This window comes from Chaetodon auriga, chromosome 8 (genome assembly GCF_051107435.1).
Source record: "Chaetodon auriga isolate fChaAug3 chromosome 8, fChaAug3.hap1, whole genome shotgun sequence".
In the NCBI taxonomy this organism is placed as follows: Eukaryota; Metazoa; Chordata; class Actinopteri; order Chaetodontiformes; family Chaetodontidae; genus Chaetodon; species Chaetodon auriga.
In genome coordinates this window covers 11,266,887-11,281,979 of record NC_135081.1, presented here as the reverse complement: position 1 = coordinate 11,281,979, position 15,093 = coordinate 11,266,887, and the positions used below count along the sequence as shown (strand labels likewise).

General features: G+C 44.4%; 1 protein-coding gene across 4 annotated transcripts in view; it reads left to right on the top strand.

Moving 5' to 3' along the window:
• Window positions 1–14,783, top strand: part of triob (trio Rho guanine nucleotide exchange factor b) — a 105,473-nt gene extending 90,690 nt beyond the window's left edge. Inside the window, exons 38-61 of one of the 4 annotated variants that reach the window (XM_076736385.1) lie at window positions 1,965–2,251; window positions 2,355–2,525; window positions 3,707–3,802; window positions 4,190–4,338; window positions 4,517–4,583; window positions 4,689–4,792; window positions 4,963–5,032; window positions 5,198–5,287; window positions 5,390–5,482; window positions 5,567–5,617; window positions 5,785–5,862; window positions 6,111–6,302; window positions 6,504–6,681; window positions 6,804–7,687; window positions 8,677–8,927; window positions 9,057–9,174; window positions 9,301–9,328; window positions 9,518–9,680; window positions 9,843–9,964; window positions 10,489–10,567; window positions 11,037–11,237; window positions 11,327–11,465; window positions 11,711–11,897; window positions 12,046–14,783. In XM_076736385.1, coding sequence (XP_076592500.1) covers window positions 1,965–2,251; window positions 2,355–2,525; window positions 3,707–3,802; window positions 4,190–4,338; window positions 4,517–4,583; window positions 4,689–4,792; window positions 4,963–5,032; window positions 5,198–5,287; window positions 5,390–5,482; window positions 5,567–5,617; window positions 5,785–5,862; window positions 6,111–6,302; window positions 6,504–6,681; window positions 6,804–7,687; window positions 8,677–8,927; window positions 9,057–9,174; window positions 9,301–9,328; window positions 9,518–9,680; window positions 9,843–9,964; window positions 10,489–10,567; window positions 11,037–11,237; window positions 11,327–11,465; window positions 11,711–11,897; window positions 12,046–12,473 — 4,226 coding nt within the window. In that variant the 3' untranslated portion in view covers window positions 12,474–14,783. Of the gene's footprint in view, window positions 1–1,964; window positions 2,252–2,354; window positions 2,526–3,706; window positions 3,803–4,189; window positions 4,339–4,516; window positions 4,584–4,688; window positions 4,793–4,962; window positions 5,033–5,197; window positions 5,288–5,389; window positions 5,483–5,566; window positions 5,618–5,784; window positions 5,863–6,110; window positions 6,303–6,503; window positions 6,682–6,803; window positions 7,688–8,676; window positions 8,928–9,056; window positions 9,329–9,517; window positions 9,681–9,842; window positions 9,965–10,488; window positions 10,568–11,036; window positions 11,238–11,326; window positions 11,466–11,710; window positions 11,898–12,045 lie in introns of those variants that run through there. The other 3 variants (XM_076736384.1, XM_076736383.1, XM_076736386.1) reach the window with 3 other exon arrangements.
• Window positions 14,784–15,093: the final 310 nt, after the last annotated feature.

The window sequence follows — 15,093 nt, the reverse complement described above, 5'->3', positions numbered from 1 at the left end:
TTTGGTACTGCAGAGGAGATGGTGGAGGCAGCTTCCCTAAAATCTATACTAAACAGTCAGGTTGTGTCTAATGATTTGTACCAACACAAGGGATTATCTTCCATGAAATTGCCCTCAAGCAAGACAGACAAACCCTCCACACCTTTTTTTAGGGTGCAATGTGTAGATCTCCAGAGCAGTACAAGCTCCTTGTTCTCTGAGACGGAACAGTACTTCTGACTTCTCGGTCTGGTGAAAAATAAAATTGCAGGATGAAACAAGGATAAAAAGATGTGCTCTCGCCCGCTCTGCCTCGACATGTTCACATTGTTATTGGTCTGACTCACTGCTAAGAAAATGTTGCACTATGCATGTAATGTAGCTTAAGCGCTGCAGAATCACGGAAGGATCAAGCCTATCATCACTCAGGTTATGCTGAAGATATCTCCACATTGCATGGGCTTTGTCAGAGTGAGATGGTGAGAGGAGTCTCAGAGAAGATGGCTTTAGAGTCTTTATAGTGCCTGTTGTGGGAGATGCTTGTTATTCTGGGAACTGGGCTTTCTTCTTCCCTTGCATGCGATGTGAGAACACATGCTTCGTATCAACGGAGCGCAGTAAAAATAAGTCTCCCAGAGGCTGAATGACTGACACGCATGTTCACATGCAGATGCTTTCATTCAGGCTGTGCAGAAGTGTCCAAAGAGGAAAGGCAGAATTTCCACACCTGCCATTCATAAGAGCCATTCAGCGTAGTCACACGGTTTCATGGAGCTTCTTGTCGATCATTTCAATAGCTGAATTATGAAGAGGCTGAAATCTCTTGAACCATCTTAGTCCCTCTGCTGCGCAATGTCCAAAAATATCCATAATTTCAGACGTATTCAAAGTTTGATATAGCTCAAAAAAAGTCAAATCATTGTTTTCTGAACTATATTTAGCTTTGAAGCTCAACAGCTGATGGTGTGATGCAACTGGAGGAGAGTTTTGTCCTTGAGTCAACTCCAGCCTCCATAGAGACACACTTGTTTTTGCTAAGCTGCACAATGAGAACATCATCTCCTGCACCAACAAAGAGTTGTGTGATTCAATTTAGCTACAGCTCTGATCAGCTTTGCATTTAAAATGATGGAAAACAGCATTAGGAGTGTATTCAGAAGCTTTGATGAGAACTGTCCCAGTGGGGGTTTTTTGGCAGGTTTTATGATGTATTCTCCTTATCCATGATTGCCAAACTTCTTTGCCATATCTGGGGAGGTGTTTGGCATTTTTTCGCTCTTGTACTGGCAGCAGAGTCAGGGATACTCTTAAATCATGCTGTTAGCTTTTGTTAAAACTGTAATGTCTTACAGGAGGTGAAAGGTCTTCTTCTGGGAATGCTGTGTGGTGTCACAGTTGGGGTCATGTTGCACATTGTGACAGCACACAAAGAAATCTAACCTCAGTCAGATCGCTTGGTGAGCCACCAGAGAGGTTTTGTTTCTTTACTGCCTAGCACGCGGCAGCATTTGCGATGAGCGTAAAGAAAACTAATGAGGAAATGTCAGGGCGATGCAGGCGAAAGGGGTCAGGTGAAGGACAGGAAGGAGAACAGGAGGGAGCGAGCAGACAGGTGGAGGTATGTTTGAACTATTCAGACAAAGCCTGGAGCATCCCTTTATCCTGTATCATTTTTTCATCGCTCCAGTGCAACTCGAAGAAGAGCTCTCCTCCTACAGATTCCCCAAGGAGCTGCCATCACTGTGAGGAGGAGGCCAGCCTGCCTACTGCATATAACACATACAAGTTCTGTGCAAACGCAGACACAGATTTTATCATATAATGGCTCTTTTCCCAGTGTTCTCTCACTATGGGCAAACTCACATGCATACATGGTGACTGTAGTGTTGTTTATGCTCTGTGATATTTAAGATATTTAAGACTTTTGAGCGAGTAGTTAAGTATTATTATCATTATCAACCACCTCTTTCTTTTCTTACCCTTAGACACCTTGTCTGTATCCAGTAATGATGCCCTACAGCCAGGCTCCAGCCAAACCCTGGGTCCTCACAGCTCACCAGGCCCCAAACGTCCCGGCAACACGCTAAGAAAGTGGCTGACCAGCCCTGTACGGCGGCTCAGCTCCGGCAAAGCGGATGGCCACGTCAAGAAGCTCGCCCACAAGCACAAGAAGAACCGCGACGGCACAAGGAAGAACATGGACGCGATGCACGGCTCGCAGAAGGACTCTGACGACAGTGCCGCCACGCCGCAGGACGAGACACTGGAGGAAGTAAGAAGCAGTGGATCGCTGACCCTGTCAGAGCATTCAGAGACGCAGTTTTGGTTCCCGTCTATCAGCTGACAATCATCAGTCTCCTTCTCTCTCTCTCCAGCGTATGCGTAACGAGGGGCTGAGCAGCGGTACCCTGTCCAAGTCGTCCTCATCTGGCATGCAGAGCTGTGGCGAGGAGGAAGGAGAGGAGGGGGCTGACGCTGTCCCTCTACCTCCCCCTATGGCCATCCAGCAACACAGCCTGCTGCAGCCTGACTCCCAAGACGACAAGGTGGGTCACACAGGACCATCTAAATACATGGAGACACATCCGTAACTATACACGGTCGCAGACAATGGCATGCAGAAAACACAATGCACAATACCACCCAAGACAAAGAAAGGGTTGTGTTTTGCATGTTTGTGTAACCGCAATGAAACAGATTGATGTGTTTTTGTGCTTTGTTTGAAATGGCCAGACACGCTTTTGCTTCATCAGCAATATGGTGCACACAAATCGAAACAAAAAAAAAAATCTGTTTTGTTCTTTTCAAAATAGATTCGATTTTATCCACATTAATCTTCATTTAAGCAGACAGATGTTTGTCTTTGCTTCCATGTAGAGGTGTAGAAATATCGCTTTATATCCGCTCAGAGCTAACAGTAACACAGCTAAACTTTTACTTTGGCACTAATAACTTTTCTTTTTTTTTCCTCTTATTTTTTTGATGGCTGCATGTTCCCTCCTTCAGCATTATGTTGATTTCTGTTCTGCTTCTCTTCTCTCCCAGTTTCCCTATCTCTCCATGTAAAACCACTTCATCGTCTCCACTTTGGATCCTTCATTGTTTAATTTTTTTCTTGCCTTTTTGTTCTCTCTCTTTCATCAACTAAATGTCATTCCCTTCGGAGTGTGATTGCTCTACTGTTGCTGAAGTGAATACTCCATTCACGTGTTGCTGCAGTGGCGAGGTGCTTGTGGGACTAAATGGTGAATTCCCATTAAGTCTGGTTTTGAACAGGGGATCCTTTTAAAACGTTGCCTGCCACTATGCCTCAGACTGGGCTCTGTTGCAAACTTTCTCTCCAATGGAGTATTAAGCAACACCGTTTGCTGTTTAGAAGTTGTCTGACCAATCATGGTGCTCGTGTTTGAAGAGCAGTCCAATCCCAGAGCTTGCCCTTGACCTAAACCCACCTCATAACCTCTGTTTCCCTGAGACCAGCCTGTGATTGGCTCCAACTTGGCCCCCAATTAACCCTTTTATTAGGGAGATCACACCCACCAAGTCCATATTTGGACATGTGGACTATCGGGGTCCAAACTCAACAATGGTGAGCCTGACCACATACACAGTAGCAGCCATTGAGAATGTATGACTCCTGAACGCCTGCTGCACTGCTGTTTTTTCACGTTTTGCACCTTAACTGTAACCTTCTTCCTTCCTTCCATTCTCTCTCTCTCTCTTTCAGTCAGCATCTCGTCTGTCCGCTCGTCCCAACAGTTCAGAGACACCCAGCGCAGCTGAACTGGTCAGTGCCATCGAAGAGCTGGTGAAGAGCAAGATGGTGAGATAGAAATCATAAACAAATCTCACAAGTACACGCCAGTGTGGCACATTTGTGCACAGAACAAATTCTGATAGATTGGTGTACGAGCGCACACACACTTTTTTTTGTGGTGTTGTTGACAGAGAATGGCATCATGGCCTGCTAGTCATCTGTCAGGACTGTGACTCACTATGCCAGCTGTCCACTGTTCGAACAAATGGGCACTGCACTCTGGCCAATATCCCCAACACACACACACACACACACACACACACACACACACGCCCACCGGCCTGCATACACAGTACAGATGCATACTGAAGTAAAGATAATGCGGTTTCTTCTGGGATCATACAGCTGTATTTTGATCTTTACCTCTCCATTCCTCTGTCGTCCTCCTCTCAGTCACTGGAGGATCGTCCCAGTTCTCTGTCAGTAGAGCAGGGCGACAGCAGCTCTCCCTCCCTCAACCCCTCTGACAACTCCCTCCTCTCCTCCTCCTCACCCATCGATGAGGTGGATGAGCGCAAGTCTGGCTTCCTCAAGAGAAGACAGTGAGTTATACGCCCGTGTCTTGTTAGTGTTTTGATAAACAAGAAGTGCTTGAGGTCAATCAGTTAATCACGTCCGTCTTCATTTGTGTGCTTATATGGAACATTTCTGATGCTCATCCACGGCTGAGTGCATTACATTTGGATTACACGGTGACTATTTCTGTTCTGTGCCTCTCAGTTATGTGCTTCTGGAGCTGGTGGAGACTGAGAGGGACTACGTCAGAGATCTGGGATCAGTGGTGGAGGTAAAGGAATAAGAATAGAGAGATATTAAGATATCTTAATATAATACTGTTTTTGATCACTGTTTGCTGTATGTTTTACGAATGTGTTGGCTTTCCTCCCCTCAGGGCTACATGAGCAGAATGAAAGAGGAAGGAGTTCCAGATGACATGAGAGGAAAGGACAAGATCGTCTTTGGAAATATCCATCAGATCTATGACTGGCACAAAGAGTATGCTGGCAGTTTTCTTCAGCTAAAATGCCCCATAAATTCCACTGCAACTAAAAAAAAATGTTGTATTATCTGCCCCAGCATGAAGACAGACAACATAAAATAAAAACAATCAGCACGGCATTCCATGGCGGGTTAAATCATGTGCTTCTCCCTTGATTGGTCTGCAGTTTTTTCCTGGGAGAGCTTGAGAAGTGTTTGGAGGATCCTGACAGGCTGGCTCCTTTGTTTGTCAAGCAGGTGAGACATCTACTCACCTTTGTTTTGCATTGCATTTTTTTGTTGAAAGGTGAATTATGAAATACATTTTATTGAATTTAGATAAGGAAATGATGTTTTCTGAGCTGTCATGTTTTTCTCACTTCTAAAAGCTACCTTTGTCTTCTGGTTTGCTTCCAATTACAGGAGCGGAGGCTACACATGTACATCGTGTACTGCCAGAACAAACCTAAATCTGAGCACATTGTGTCAGAGTACATTGACACTTACTTTGAAGTAAGATTAATCAACCATTTTACATCTACTGGATGTTCTCTGTTTTGTGTTGCGCAGGTTAGTATTTCCCAGAAATTATATCATATTTTTGTCTTTCATCAGGACCTAAAGCAGCGATTGGGCCACAGATTGCAGATCACTGACCTGCTGATTAAACCAGTCCAGCGTATAATGAAGTACCAGCTACTACTGAAGGTAAATCTATTTTCATGTACATTTGGGCTCAAGTAAAGTACTCCTCATATAATACATGTATAATACATTTTAAATCTTTCACAGGATCTTTTCAAAATTTCTAAGAAGGCTGGAGCAGATACGACCGAGCTGGAGGTAATGTGTTTCAGCTCAAACTTTCTTAAAGTGATGATGAACAGTAATCTATTGTGTTTGCCACTGTGTGACTACATGAGCCTCACATGACACACACTCAAATTACTTGATTGTCATGCAAGCAATTTGTGCCTTTAAGTCTGTTTTACCCTCGTGTTGTACGATAGAAAGCTGTGGAGGTGATGTGTGTGGTCCCCAAGCGCTGCAATGACATGATGAATGTTGGGCGCCTTCAAGGTTTCGAGGTAAGACTGCTCTTTATCCTCCCAGACGTTTGTGTTTGTCTGTATGTGTGCGTTTAGACAGCCAGGCTAAATTAAATAAGATAACAAAGTAAATAGTTTATACCCTGGGGAACTCTAATGTCAGCCATCTGCCACTAGGTGTCAGTGTCCACTCATTTTTGAAGATATGTGTTAAAGGAGTTTGGTACGTTTGTTTCAAATTTATGTTCTAAAAACTGGTCGGCTAACTGCTCTCACTCTTTCTTCAGGGTAAAATAGTGGCACAGGGCAGATTGCTCCTCCAAGACACCTTCATGGTGTCAGACCAGGATGGAGGACTTCTGTCCAGGATGAAGGAGAGGAGAGTGTTCTTGTTTGAGCAGATTGTCATCTTCAGTGAGCCCCTGGACAAAAAGAAAGGCTTCTCTACTCCTGGCTACCTCTTTAAGAACAGCATCAAGGTTAGTGCGGCTCAATAAAATCACAGAAAGCTACTGTAAGAGCCAAATGTAAGCCTCCCGCGACTGATACAAGTCTGTTATGTTCATGTACTGAAAATTGTAATGTACTTTCTTAATCAAGAAACTGGTATCAAACTCATTTTACAAATGTCCCCTTGCCTTTTTCTTCTCTCTTCCTCCTTTCCTGTCTCGTCACTTCAGGTGAGCTGGTTGGGTTTAGAAGAAAATGCAGATGACCCCTGCAAGTTCACCCTCACCTCCAGATCATCTAGTGGCAACCTGGAGAGGTACACCCTCCATTCAACAAGTCCTGGAGTCAGTCAAGTCTGGGTCCACCAGGTCAGCCAGATACTGGAGAACCAGCGTAATTTCCTCAATGGTAAGAAAATTATTTGCAAGATTTCACCAAAATGATGCTGCAGTTAAGTCTTTCCAACCTTTGGAACTAAAATCTCTAGTTTGTGACATGAGTGAAATCTGGCCCCTCTTCTTCTCCCACAGCTCTGACGTCCCCCATAGAGTACCAGAGGAACCACGTGGGTGGTGGTGGGCCAGGCGGTCCACCCAGCAGTAGCAGCAGTAGTGCAGGCCTGCCAGGAGGCAGCAGCTCCAACAGCACCTCCGGCATGGGCGGGGGAGGTGGCGGCGGTGGCTCTGGAGGATCAGGGAGCAGTTCCTCCTCTCTGTGTGGCCCTCGCTCCCGACCTTCCCGCATCCCCCAGCCATCCTCACGCCTCCCCCAGCCCGTCCACCACCACCATCCCCCGGGCCCCGAGGGGCCTGACAGATCAGCAGGTATGTGGTCACCCTGCCACTCTCAGTCCCTCCCATCTAACCCCTACTCAGACAGCACCGCAAACGGAGAGCTGTTAGCCTCAGAGGTCCCTAAGATGAGGAGGCTGGATAGTCCTCATGGAAGTAACAGCAATAACAGTAACAGGCCATCAGACGGTATTGAGGCCAGCGTCAGACCGGGTCTGGGAGGCTATGAAGAAACCCAGAGACATCCAACAGCTGCTATACCACAGATGGCCGTGGCTCCTCTGAATTTGCCCCTAAAAAGTCCACGAGTCGGGACAGTTTCTCCTCTGATTTCACCTCAGTCCCCTGGAGGAGGAAAGGAAACATTTGTCCCCTCCAGCCCGGCTCAAAAAGGCAACAATTTCTGGGCTATGGTCCCTGCTATGCCATCCTCTCCCGCCAGCCGGCCTGGTTCCTTCTCCTACCCCAGCGACAGTGGTGGCGGAGGGGACACACTGGGCAGAGGAAGCCACGGGACGTCCTCTCATCATCACCGCCACTCCACCCACAGTAAGGACATAGACCGCATGAGCACCTGCTCCTCCACCAGCGAGCAGTCCATACACTCCACCCAGAGCAACGGGGTAAGATGCCAAGTCAAGGCCCAGGCTTCAGTGAGGCCTCAGGCTACTCACTTGTCACTAACCCTGCCCTCACTGGCTGGCTGTCAGTCAGTCACCCTGCCGCTGGCTCTGAGAATGGCTTGTACATGCAACGACTACTACACTGGAGATTAACGGCTATCTGAGTGCACTAACTTCACCGACAGTGTGTGTGAGAGAGAACTCTCCCGGAATGTACTAACAGTGTGGATCTGATTCATAGAGCAACTGTTGTATCTGCTTTCTTAGACACTATCTCTGAGCCTCAGTATGTGTTTGCTTCTCAACTGCAGCAGGGAGACACTAACAGCTCACAAATGATTTTAAAAGCACCTTTTCTCTTTGATCTTTTTCATACTTCCATGGGAATGTTCTCTTGCGATAATCAGTCATCTCGGGTCAAAGCTTTGTCACGGATGAGGAGCTCTTCCACATTGTACCTCCTTTCCCCTGTAGCCTGTAAGCCGCTTAGCCTGAACGTTACAATGGTGCGACTACACCAGCTGCTGTTTGCTTCACTTCAACCTGCTCTGTCTCTCTTCAAGCTGATAGTGTCGTCTTCTGAGAAATGATTTTTCACTTCAACTTCCCACAAAGTTCCTTATTTCAGCATCTCAGACCTGAGGATCATAACTTCTGCTTCACAACTTCTAAGAACATAACTTCTGTTTTGCATAGTGACTTGTCACTCATCACAGTTGACATAAACAATTGTTTTGACCATTTCTCTGCAAGATAAAAAGTGCAACGCTTCCTTTGCTGCATGCATCAAACGTATTAGCGAGGTCATCTATGTGTGTTACTGTCAATCAAATCATGCATTTGATTGGTGTGAAGCTGCTGGTACACTTGTATGTGTATGTGCATATGTGTATTTTAACGCGTGTACGTCTATGAACGTGTTGGTTTGTGCACCCTTGCGGTCTGTCGTGTGTTTAACTTTAAAGTCTTGCAATCTTTTTCTCCAACAGAGTGAAAGCAGTAGTAGCAGCAGTGTGTCCACCATGTTAGTGACCCAGGACTATGTGGCGGTGAAGGAGGATGAGATCAGTGTGGTGCAGGGTGAGGTGGTCCAAATGCTAGCCAGCAACCAGCAAAACATGTTCCTGGTGTACCGGGCGGCCAATGAGCACTGCCCTGCCGCTGAGGGCTGGATCCCTGGCTATGTATTAGGACACACGTCATCCTCCATCACACCCGAACTCCCTGAAGGAACCATCAAGTAAGAATAAGAGACATTCCTCCTGTTTCTGCGACAAAAAAACAGCATGTGTAAATGTCAGAGTTCATATGATTTCGCCAAAGCAGAAAGAAACTTAGATTTTCTCCTTTCTGCTCCGGTGTGGTTTAGAAAATCATTATCATGGCACACAGCACTCCGTATCCGCAGAAAGTCTGAGAAAAGGGACAAGGAGGGCAGGAAGATGGAGAACGGCTACCGCAAGTCTCAGGATGGCCTGGCCAACAAGGTCTCTGTCAAGGTAGAGAGTCTGAAGATAACTTCAAAAAAATACAATTTTATTTGCTCTGTCCTCACTTTACGTTTTGATTTGGACAGAGAATTGAATTTTTTTGTCCTTACATTTTCTTTACAGCTTCTGAATCCCAACTTCATTCATGATGGTACGTACACACTGTTTTTGACCAAGGATGTGTGTGTGTGAGTGATATTGTTTTATCATCTATCCCTTCCTGTCATGTGCTGTGACTTTGAAACTTCTTTCTAACTTCTATAGAAATATGTTTCAAGCTGCTTTGGGACTGAAGGTACAGCATCACTTCCTCTCATCATCTCTGTCCCTTCCTCTCCAGCTCCTCCAGAGTTCCTCATCCCCGTCAGCGATATAGCATGTGAGAGTGGCAACAGTGTTACTCTGAGGTGTAAAGTGTGTGGTCGGCCCCGGGCCACCGTCACCTGGCGGGGACCCGACAACACCACTCTCAGCAACAACGGGCACTACAGCATCACTTACAGGTGACAGCATGAATGAATTAGATATTTTTCACATTTAAAGACACAGCAAGGTTTAGCTGAGAGCTGAAGTAGCAGTCTCTGTGATGGTAAATCTAAAATGTTACTGGGCAGAATGTCAGGTTAGATGATGGCTCATCTGTCCATCCTTCTCTCTTCTTACAGTGAGACAGAGGAGGCAACTCTTCGTATCCTGGGAGTGTCTGTAGAGGACAGTGGTGTTTACACCTGTGTCGCCACAAATGTAGCAGGCTCTGTCACCTCCTCGGCCAGCCTCAGAGTCTTAGGTAAGAGTCTCTTTAAACATTTAACTATTAGTTTGCCAGTAAGCCACCTGGATTTGTCCTGTAAAGCGTAATTATTGGGTACATTGTGGTACTAACAATGGGGTTTTAGAAAAGGTAAAACTGTACACATTAACTGAACTTTCATTTCTTTCAGATAAACCAGCCATGTAATACTAACAAGATGCTTATTAGCATACATTTTAGTGGCTTATTGGCTCTTTATTAGTCTTTATAAAGTACTTATTAATGCCTTATTCTGAGGATCAGGGTTATTGAGATTCATGTACAACAACTTCCTGTCTTATAAGAAGCAGTAATCAGGAGGTTATTAGGGGAAAACTCTTAGAACACAGTCATGCAGAATTAATAAGTGCTTTATAATGACTAAGAAACGGTCAGTATGCTAATGTGCACTAATGTGGATGCCAGTAAATAACTAGTTAATGGTGAATATGTTTACCTTCATATAAAGTGTTAGCACGAACAAAATTCTAAAATGTACATATCACATTGTGTGTTTTCAGGAAGCCCTGATGATGGCAGTGAAGTCCTCTGGAAAAGCAGCTTTGAGTCCCACTACACAGAGATCACTGAGCTAGGAAGGTAAGTGACCTGATAAAACCCAGACAGTTTAACTGTCATTGTTTGACTGCCATGTGATGTTCCTTGACCACATCAAAGCTAATGGATTCTCAATATTATTGATATCACTATCAGCAGCAGTAATAGTGGTAGTTAGTTGTGGTGAGGGTATTTAGATAAGGAGGAATTGAAATTTCCTGCTAACTGCCTACAGTAACTGCTTTCTAATGACATTTGTGGACTGATCTGACAAATTGGAATGCATGAATCATCCACACCTGGCTTCTCCTGTTAAATCCTGTCCAGGCAAATACATTGCAGATACAGGAAATGTGAATTTGCAATAAGTAAAGCATCTCTGAGAGGATTTGAAAGTGTACATGAGATCCAGCTAAAAGCAACATAAATAAAATGTCTGAAAACCTCAGCATGCCAAACAGTGTTAAATAGGCACTCATGTGTTGCTCTTATCCTCCTTTCGGCTCCCCAGGGGCCGGTTCTCAGCGACGAAGCGGTGTGACCAGAGAGGGAGTAAACGGACGGTTGCGGCAAAACACGTTAACAAGAAGCTGCTGCGTCGAGAACAGGTGCTGCAGGAGATAAGGCTCCTCCAGACTCTGGACCATCCCAACCTGGTCAAGCTGCTGGACACGTACGAGACGGCCAACAGCTACGTAATTGTCCTGGAGATGTAAGTACAGTCATGTAATTCCATGTAGCTGTTGTGACTCCCTGTGAGAAGATGCTGCTGACGGATGCATTATGTGGTTCTGTTTTCAGGGCAGACCAGGGACGTTTCCTGGACTATATAGTGAGCTGGGGCAACTTGACAGAGGAGAAGGTGGCTCTGTACCTCAGAGATATTCTTGAAGGTCTCCACTACCTGCATAGCTGGAGGATAGCACACCTTGATCTCAAAGTAAATACATATTCTTACGTCAGTGTGGAGGTGATGAGTTAGTAAATTGATAGATCAGTCAATCAACAGGAAATTATTTGGCATTTTTGTCACATGTTTTCAAACCAAGTAAAATCGAGTACAGTTTAAGTATCACAAGAGTCAGCAAACCACCCAAAACAGTACAAGCTAAATCTCAGATTGGATGTAAGATGTTCCTCTGGTTTAATGGTGGTGTCTAAAGTTCCTTTCCCATGCTCCCGCAGCCTGAGAACATCGTGGTGGAACACGCGTCTTCCCAGCCAGTGATCAAGCTGACGGACTTCGGTGACGCCGTTCAGCTGAACCCTCCTTCCTCCTACATCCATCCTCTCCTCGGGAGCCCAGAGTTCTCTGCTCCTGAGCTGGTCCTGGGTCAGCCTGCCTCACTGATGTCTGACCTCTGGAGCTTAGGTCTGTAACCAGGCACAAGTAACTTTTATCTAACATCATAAGAAACGTATTTAGCGATAGTTATATGATATATTGTGACTTGATGCACACATCTCGTTATTTCTTGCTGCTAACTAATTGACTGACTTACTCATTGATTCGTCTACAGGGGTGGTGACCTACGTGGTACTAAGCGGCGCTTCTCCCTTCCTGGATGAGAGTTTGGAGGAGACGTGTCTGAACATCTGTCGCCTGGACTTCAGCTTCCCAGAGGATTACTTCCAGGGTGTGAGCCCAGCTGCCAGGGACTTTGTCTGCCTGCTGCTCCAGGGCGAGCCGGAGCGACGACCCTCTGCAGCGTTCTGCCTGCAGGAGCCCTGGCTCCAGCCTCGAGGCGCCATGAACCGAGACGCTGGACATGCCACCTTAAATCACACACAGCATCCAGCCGTGCTGCCATCTCAGAACCGTCACACCTCACATTTGGACACCTCCAGACTGATTTCCTTCATCGAGAGACGGAAACACCAGAACGATGTTCGGCCTATTGGCACCATCAAGGCCTTCCTTCACAGCCGCCTGCTCAACCACATCTAACAAACAGGCCACTGGGTAGATGTGACAGCACCAACATGTACTGTAGTTCCTGCCTGTCTGGCAAACCGTGGAGGATGAGTAACAAGTCAACTCGTTTCAGTTGAGCTGTGTTAAAACTCTGCTGAGAGGACCACCAGCAACGTTTCCACAATGATCACTTTTTTCCCTCACTAAGCCACAAAAGTCCTGCTGCTGCTGACTGACCGACCTCTGCTGATAAACCATTTGTCTCCCCCCACCTCCCCTTAACCGTGGCATATTGTCATTATGCCTGCACAACAGATGAACTGTTGGAATCTGTATGAGATTCCAAACCTTGACTTAGCAGGGAGAAAACCAAGCTTTCTCAACAAGCCAGCGCGAGCAAGCCTTGCGCTTCGGACAGTGTTAAACAGAGAAAATAGAATACTGTATATTAAAAGTAATTCAGGCTGCTTTTGGTTGAACACAAGAAAAATGTTTTTTTGTAAAGAGAGATTACTTTTTGTAAATGAAACCATGTACAGTGAGGAAACAGAGAACTGTCTTTATTCATACTTTTTGGAAAACAAAGGTGAGTTAGCGAGTAGAAAGAAAACAAGAGGACTGAGATGTGTGAGCCCATCAGCAGGGCGCACTCATTCGAGAACAAGATGAAGACCAAAACCATGTTTTCCAGAAACACCTAGTTAAATTCAGTGCAATAGTTTGCTTATCTTTATGCCCCCGTTCAGTTTGAAAGGTTGAATCATTTCCGTTTGTGACACTAAGAGAACCTAAATTAACAGACATCAAAGCTGTTCGGCGAAGCGTCTCAGATTTCTACCTGCATCCGCCTTATTTGTAAATATCATATTCCTGCCTTTCATTCTCAGTTTGAAGAATTTGTCTCAGATGAACAAAAGCTACTATTTAATTTTGCCAAGTATTAGTGAGCCCATGCAGCCACTCCCTGCCCTCAGCAGCTGTATTTCAGTATGAACAAACCGCTACTAGAAATGCACTCGTATTTTGCATCAATTCCCATGTGCAATGTTGCAGCTTTAACATTTATGCAACTATTTATGAAGACTTGTGTTGTAGCCGTATTCCTAAAAAGGCATGTACGTACCTGGTACTGCGATAGATGTCTGTATTGTGTTAACTCTTATGTATTAAGTTCAGTATTAATATCTGCAAAACCCCCCAGACACGAGGAGGGTTTTCAGAGATAATGTATAAAAATATGTATCTATAAAATATAGGCACTTATGCTTTTATTTTGCCATTGTTCTGTTTTTTATTTTCTGTAACAATACCAAAGTTGACTATGCTTTCTTTTCCTGCTAAAAAGTGTTTTTTTTTTTTTTTTTTATGATTTCTCATGTTAAGTTATAACAGACCACACTGAACCCAGACGTATGAGTGTTTACAGAGGTTCAGTCTGGCTTTATTTATTCTTATTGTAAAGAGAAATTATTTGGTGGTTTATTGCTGAAAAAAACCCGAATATTTCACTTGTCTTTTTTCAAGCTGTGCACAAAGTGGTTTGCTGTGTGATTTCGTTTGGCTTTTGTAGGTAGATGCTGGTGTATGTCAATTTTCTTTTCTTTTATTTTATTTTATTTAAATTTTTTTTGCATCACAGTTTGACATCATAATACAGAATTGGTTGACATTTTTACCAAGCAATCAAGCTGGGAAAATGTCTCATTGCAGCCCATTCACCATGGACTTTAAATGATTAGAGAAAGCATTGTGTCTCTTAGGAGACACCCAAATCTACCACCAACACTTCAAATATATCCTCTTGATCGGTATCACTGAGCATGAACAGGTATCTGCCATGAAAGAGATCTCTTCCGCTTCTTTTTATTTGAGTGAACTGATGTCTTTAGGTGAACAAGTTGTTGATTTTTTTTTTTTTTTTTCTTTTAAAAGTGCTTGTTGAGTGAGTCAACCTAGAGAGGTGGGTGAAATTAAAAATGTGCGTTGCTTCTTATTTTATTTGAAGGTTGTAAGAGTTACTGTCAGATAATCCGATTTAATGTTAAAAAGTCAGTGACATGTTGAGTTCAATGACTCCTGTTGGTCTGTACAGTCTAAGTCTCTCATTTTGTGTCATTTTTATTTATTGTCGTGGATCTGGGTTTCCCAAAATCATGCTGTTCATCAGTTTATTCAATTCTCTTAAAGCCTATTCACGGAAGAATATGATCGAAGTAATAAAATGCCTTTGGGAGACCCAGCCTATACATGATGTAAAGATGTACAGAGAGGGTTGGGCAGTTTGCCCAAACCCAGGATGTAAACCTCATAACTATGTCATATTTTAAATACACATAGACTGCAGCAATGTCATTTTGAATGTCTTATTATGACTTATTTTTACTTTTGCATGTATATTTCTTTGTACAGAAGATTGTGTTTACATGTTAGTAAGTGTTGTAAATATTTTATTTTGTCCTCTGTTATTTTGCCATTAAACGTACAAGGAACAACTGGTGTCACTTTGCATGCGCATACAGCATACTCACATACACCCACATATGAAAATGCAGCTTTTCTTGAACCATTTGTTCATTTATCATTTCCAATAACCTCTGAGGGTTGAAAGGCGAGTTGTATTCTTGGCATGACTAGAAGGCAGGGAAAAACCCCA